The sequence below is a fragment of the Benincasa hispida genome, chromosome 4 (assembly GCF_009727055.1).
Source record: "Benincasa hispida cultivar B227 chromosome 4, ASM972705v1, whole genome shotgun sequence".
Classification (NCBI taxonomy): domain Eukaryota; kingdom Viridiplantae; phylum Streptophyta; class Magnoliopsida; order Cucurbitales; family Cucurbitaceae; genus Benincasa; species Benincasa hispida.
This window is the reverse complement of record NC_052352.1, coordinates 56137265-56143470: the sequence shown is the minus strand read 5'-3', so window position 1 is coordinate 56143470 and position 6206 is coordinate 56137265. Positions and strand designations below refer to the sequence as shown.

Below are 6206 nucleotides of genomic sequence, written 5' to 3'. Positions count from 1 at the left end.
TGACTAATTGTTCATTAGAGAGATTAGTGATACTTAAAGAATTAGATGTAACTAAAGGGGTAAAACGTTAATTTTGACCCAACTATACTTACAAGCAGTTTGTGAAGGGTCAATATACTATTGATTGGTTATATCTAATGGACATAAACATATATCTATAGTGCGAAGAGAGCAGTTGTCGGTCTTTAGTGGAGTAACTGACAGTTAATGAAGGTTAAGTAATTTAATTAAAGAGTTTAATTAATTAATATCGTATCATTAGAGCTTCAATCTATATGTTCACAAGGTCACCTTGTTAGCCCATTAAGGATTAATGAGAAATCAAATTAATTTTGGATTAATTTTAATTGTTCAAATTAATTAAAGAAAATTAACTGTATATGATACAATTAATATAATTTATGTGATACATTATAACATATAATTTTAATGAGAGAAATAAATATTTGAATATGATTCAAATATTAAGTATATGAATGTGATTTATATGAAAATTACAGGTTAAAATTAATATAAATATGATTTATATTAATACTATAGGTTATATGAGAGAATAATAAACTATAGCTTATATCATATGTGATATAACATATGATTTCTTATTGATAAATATTAAGGTAGCTAATATATATATAATTCAAATTTTTTTAACTCCCAAAGGAGTTAATTCTCAAATAAGGAGGGAGTTATCTGGATAACTCCCTCAACCTCTCATATACATGAGAAACACAGAGAAAGTAAGGAGTACGTAAAAATATTTTTCACAGATCTCTCTCCATCTTCATCAATTTAATCTTCCTATCTAATCTCTCTGTGTTTTTCTCTCAACCAAGAAAACTCGTCCCTTCACCAAAATTAACCTACAGAAACCCACACACTCTCTGTTGATTCTCACCTTGAGAATACTTAAAATTCTTGTGGTGATGTCCAAAAGAAGGTTGCTGCGTTTGTGGTTTATCTGTTCTTGAGGAGAAGATTAAGTTCATGTTATGAACGGGAGAGGAAGCGAGAAGATAGTAAGTTTTGTAAAATGAAAATTAGAGACATATGACATTCAATCACTTCTTCTTTAGGGAATTCAAATCTCTTCACAGTGCCTCTGCGCACGCAAGCGCAACAGGCGAGCGCCGCTGTGCGCCCTAGTGTCGTGGCTTTGTCCTATAGTGCCACGGTTCTGCTTCGTATTTTATAAATACACCCTTTTCTTCATTTTAGAATTTTTATGTGGGAAGTCATGGAGGCTGAGAAGAGACTCAAATTTCTTGTTCTTCCTCTATCTTTCTACATATTTTAGGTTAGATTTTACATTTCTTTTGGGTTGTAGCTTATGGATTGGACATCCCCTTTTCCACTTGTCCATGAGATGTCGAGGTAAAATTTTATTTAGTTTTGGGAGCAAGAACCTTGTAATTTCTTGAGATTTTCTGTTAATGGATTGAATGTATATCAATTTATGCCTTCCTTGAATCTATTTCAATTTCTAGATGCAAATTTATGTGTGGCTATTCCTTCATAGATGTGTGTCACCCTTGCTAATCGATTTATAGCTTCATTACATTCTCCCCTAGAATGTCTAGCAACAGTCACCTAATTAGAAAGTAGTCGAATCTTGTATGCTAGGGCTTGTAGCTAAATCTTGAATTTTAAATTGCAAGCTTCAACTAGGGACAAGAACAAGTTGATCAACTGAGTTAAGCTAACTTGCTAATTAATCATATAATGGAATCCTAAAACTTAATAAACATGTTCTTAATTCTATATGAATGCTATACGAATCCAATAGGATCTAGGGCATGTAGTTTAGTTAGAGCTTAGGTTTTAATTAATATTTAGGACGCTTGCTTAATTTATTCGAACAATTCGACTGCCTGTAGAGTTGTTGACTTAGGTTAGGCTATGTAGGTCATTGTGCATGCACAAATCAAATGCATGTTTAATTAACGAAAATTGATGGTCGAAATTACATAGAAATTCCTCTTACTCTCGAAACTAGATAAATCAAATCCTAAGTTACATTTACCCCCCTCCCCCCAATTTATCGCTCTAATGAGTTAATTAACTCTACGAAAAACTCATACTAACGCTTTTCTGTAGATCGAATAGGATTTTTCGTTGTTGCTATGTCGTCGTAGTAGTAGTTTTACAGTTCAATATTATAAATATCATTTGATTAGTAGAAGTTTGTAGGCGACAGTAAATCTCTCCGTCACTATCTCTGATCATAGATAAGAAAGAGAGCCCCCTTTATTTGTTCCTCCCAGCTGGAATTTATATGTTTTTCCTTCCTTTGGATGATGGACAAAAGGCATATTCCACAAACCAATCACTTCTATAACCATTCCATCATATGGAATGAGAGGGAAATTTGCTGACCTCTTTCTGTATCTTAAGATTTTTTTAAAAAACAAAGATAATTTGAAAGGTAAAATGTGAAAGATAAAATTACAGTATCCCTGAAAAATAGTAATGATATATAAAGAAAAAAAGATTTGGAAAAAAAAAAAACCTAAGATAAAAACAAAGATAAAATTACGATATCATGAAAAATGGTAATTGACGTAAGAAAAAAGTTTTTTTTTTAAGAAAATATTTTTATTTGAACACTTTTCATAAAAGCTTATTAAAATACGCTTGAAAATTAGTTTGAGTGGTTGCGAAACAGTCTAATTTTTTTCAAAGTGACTTATTTTTTAAATTAAACACTTGAAAATATATTTCAAACACAATTTAGAGTCCAAAGCTCGCATAATAAATATCAGGTTATATACTTCCTTAATAATAGCCACATTAGGAGAGAACTCAAATTGAAGAGTATGGATTCTTTTCATTAGGGCAAGAGCATCTATTTCTACCTATGGGAACTTGGGATTTGACCTTTTTTTTATTTTTATTTTTATTTTTTATTGCATAGGGTTGCCAAGGAGTTGGGTCAGAGTGGGGAGGGATTCCCCGTCCCCATCCCTGATGGGGGAATTTATTCCATACTCGCCCCGTCTCCACCATGTGAAGGCAGGGATGGGGGCAGGGATTCCCTGTCGGGGAAATGGGTCTCCACGAGACCCATTCTCCATTTCCCCTTTTGTTTCCTAGGGACCTTTTTTCAAATTTGTTCCTAAAATCTCTTTGTTTTGAGATTTGACACTTTAATTGAGCTTATATTGGGCTAAATTAAAAATTAGACTAAATATAAAAAGTTTAATACTTAATATATATAATTGAGGTGGGGTCAGGCTTGAGGATGGGGTGGGGATACCCTCCGCATCCCGCCCATCCCCGATTCGGGAACGTGACCCCATCCCTGATCAAATCGAGAATTTCTCACCCCAGTTGGATCAGGATCCCACCTCGATCCTGCAAGAAATTTTGCCAACCTACTATTGTGATCTTCTAAACAACCATATATCCCGTTCTAATCTCACTAATATAATTCTTGATCCATTCCACTTTTAAGCTTAATTGGCGCCAACCTGAAATCAATTTTGACATTGATTTCAATCGATCAATTGAGACCACAAAAAAAGCCGTAAATTTTAAAAGCATTATTGTCATGTAGAAATACCTTATCCAAAGCATACACCAATAAATTACGTAGTTTTCAAGCCTAGAACAATTATGCAGTCTAGTGACACTAATCAGTTATCTAAAAATAAAATAAATAATAAATTACATACTTCGTTTGTTTTCTTGGTGAGTAAAATTATAATATCAAATTATGGAAAATAAATTTAAAAATTTTAATTTTTAGTGAAATATTGATTTCATAATGGATGAAAAAAAAGTTTCTTTAAATTTAATTTTGATTTTGAATTACAAACTCCCAAACTAAAATTAGTAATATAAATAATATTTTAAGAAATTAAGATGACAAATTTAATTAATCTAGGATTTGATGACTAATAAATACAATGAAGTATGTTATAGCCAAAGATTTCTAAATTTGCAGTTTATTTCTAGACTTCCTAAACTTGTACTCTAAAAATGAATCTCTTAAACTCATACTTTCCATGGCTAAATTGGAATCAAAATTTTCTTAAAATCCGACTACCTAAACCCCAATTTTAAACCCCATGTTTAACATTGTATTAGGATTCCAAACCTACCAACCCCTTGTGTCTAAGCTTATAGGTATAAGTTTTGGTTAATAACTAAATTCTTCAACTGAATAGATAAAAATCTATTCATGTTAATATTAAAAGTAAAAGATAAAAAAAGTTGAACTTCTAAAAGGCTAATCCAATAAGTTTTTTTTTTAGTTTACCACCTTTTTCTTAAGAAAATTAAGTAATAGATCATGTATTGTTTTTTTTTTAAAGTAAAAATATCTAAATGTTTTAAAAAAATTCATAAAATATCTTAAACAATAATTTGTATCCTAATTATTAATCACTAATTTGAATTTAGATATCGTAGGCGCCATTTGGTAACTATTTGATTTTTAGTTTTTATTTTCAAGTCTATTTCATGCACATTTCTTACAATGATTTGCATTTTTTATTTGATCTTTATTAATTACAATGGTTGAATTATTAACTAAATTCAAAAAACAAAAACAACTTTTTAAAAACAACTTTTTTACTTTTCAAACTTTGACTTAGTTTTTTAAACCGTTGGCGAAAGGTAGATAACAAATTAAGAAAATTGGGAGTAGAAGTAGTGTCCATAAGTTTAATTTTCAAAAAAAAAAAAAAATTACTAAACAGAATCATAGTAATCACGTTCAAATTTGTTTATAGGTATGTAAATATGGAATATTTTATTATAATAATTTTTTATTAATAAAAATCTTCCTTTGATTTTAGAACTATACTAATTTTAAAAGAAAAAGAAAATTAAACGGCTATTTCCAAATATAAGAAAAAGAACTAAAATATTTACAAAATATACAAATAAACCGCGATAGACTATAATATCTGTCTATTTGTGTTATGATATATATAGTAGTCTATCGTCGTCTATCATGGTCTAACGTAGATAATGGTTTTGTTCTCCTATTATTTGTAAATAAGTTTTGTCATTTAAAATAATTTCTTAAAATAATTTTGAAATTATTATTATAATTTAGAACATACGTGGAAAATGTAGGTTTTAAAATTTCACCAATAAGTTACAATTTGAAACTAACCGAGACCAGTGGTTCCTAATTTAACTATTTTTGTAAGACAATGTCTCTCATTCTCTCATTTGCATCATTTTAGGTCCATTCTGTTATCACAATTCCACAGTACAAATTCCAATCCCAAAAAACAGAAAACAAAGATCGAAAACCAAAAATGGCAGATTCAGAAGGGACCAGAGGGGAATGCGAACGAATCTTCAAACGGTTCGACAGCGACGGCGACGGGAAGATCTCGCTGTCGGAGCTGGAGAGTGCTCTTCGTGCCCTTGGCTCCTCCTCGCCGGAAGAGGTCCGACGACGGATGTCGGAAATCGATAAGGATGGCAATGGCTTCATTTCACTTGATGAACTCTGTGACTTTCAAAGGGCCAATCCTGATTTGATGAAGGAGGTTTGCAAGAGGCTTTAGGTTGGAATTGCAAATGTGATTGTAAAATTTCTTCATTGTGCCTTAATTGTTTGTATGTGGTCTTTCATTCAATTTTTTTTTTCCTTTTTTAATTACTTTTTATACCTTCGATCGGATTGTTTAATTTGTGTTCGATCCCTTTATTGAATTGGAATTCTCATGAATTTTGTAACTACTCGATAATGTATTATTTATTATTTATTTTTATTTTTTATTTTAAAATCTTTTTCTTAAGTTAATTTTGTGTAATCATCTCAACCTTAACATAGCTTGTTACAATATTTGGCCTAACTTTGGTAAGTTTGTTACATATGCTTTCTAAAAAAGTGGGTCAATTTTAGTAATGAGTAGTTAAATTTAAATAGTGATTTTGGAAATTAACCAAAAAAAGTTGTTTCAAAATTGGGACGATATTACACAATTACATTATATCATCTCTCCCCCATCTTTTTTTTATTTATTGTAATATTCTCTCATATTCATGCTCAGTGGTAGATCCAAGATTTTACGTTAGTGATATACACAGGCACATATGTCAAATTGTAGTAAAGTAAAATAATCCAAGATCCAGTATTGTCCTCTGGGAATCGGGTATGATATTGGATTTAGTGTCCTACATCTCAGTTTGTAATTTGTAAATACAATTTTTTCATCTAATAAAATAAAAAGTATTTTATTTGA

The 6206-nt window shown here is 30.5% G+C and overlaps 1 protein-coding gene across 1 annotated transcript; it reads left to right on the top strand.

Annotated features, from left to right (window-relative positions):
- Positions 1–5270: 5270 nt before the first annotated feature.
- LOC120076883 (polcalcin Phl p 7-like) lies at positions 5271–5525 on the top strand. The gene has a single exon (XM_039030832.1). The coding sequence runs from the start codon at positions 5271–5273 to the stop codon at positions 5523–5525; it is 255 nt and encodes an 84-aa protein (XP_038886760.1).
- Positions 5526–6206: the final 681 nt, after the last annotated feature.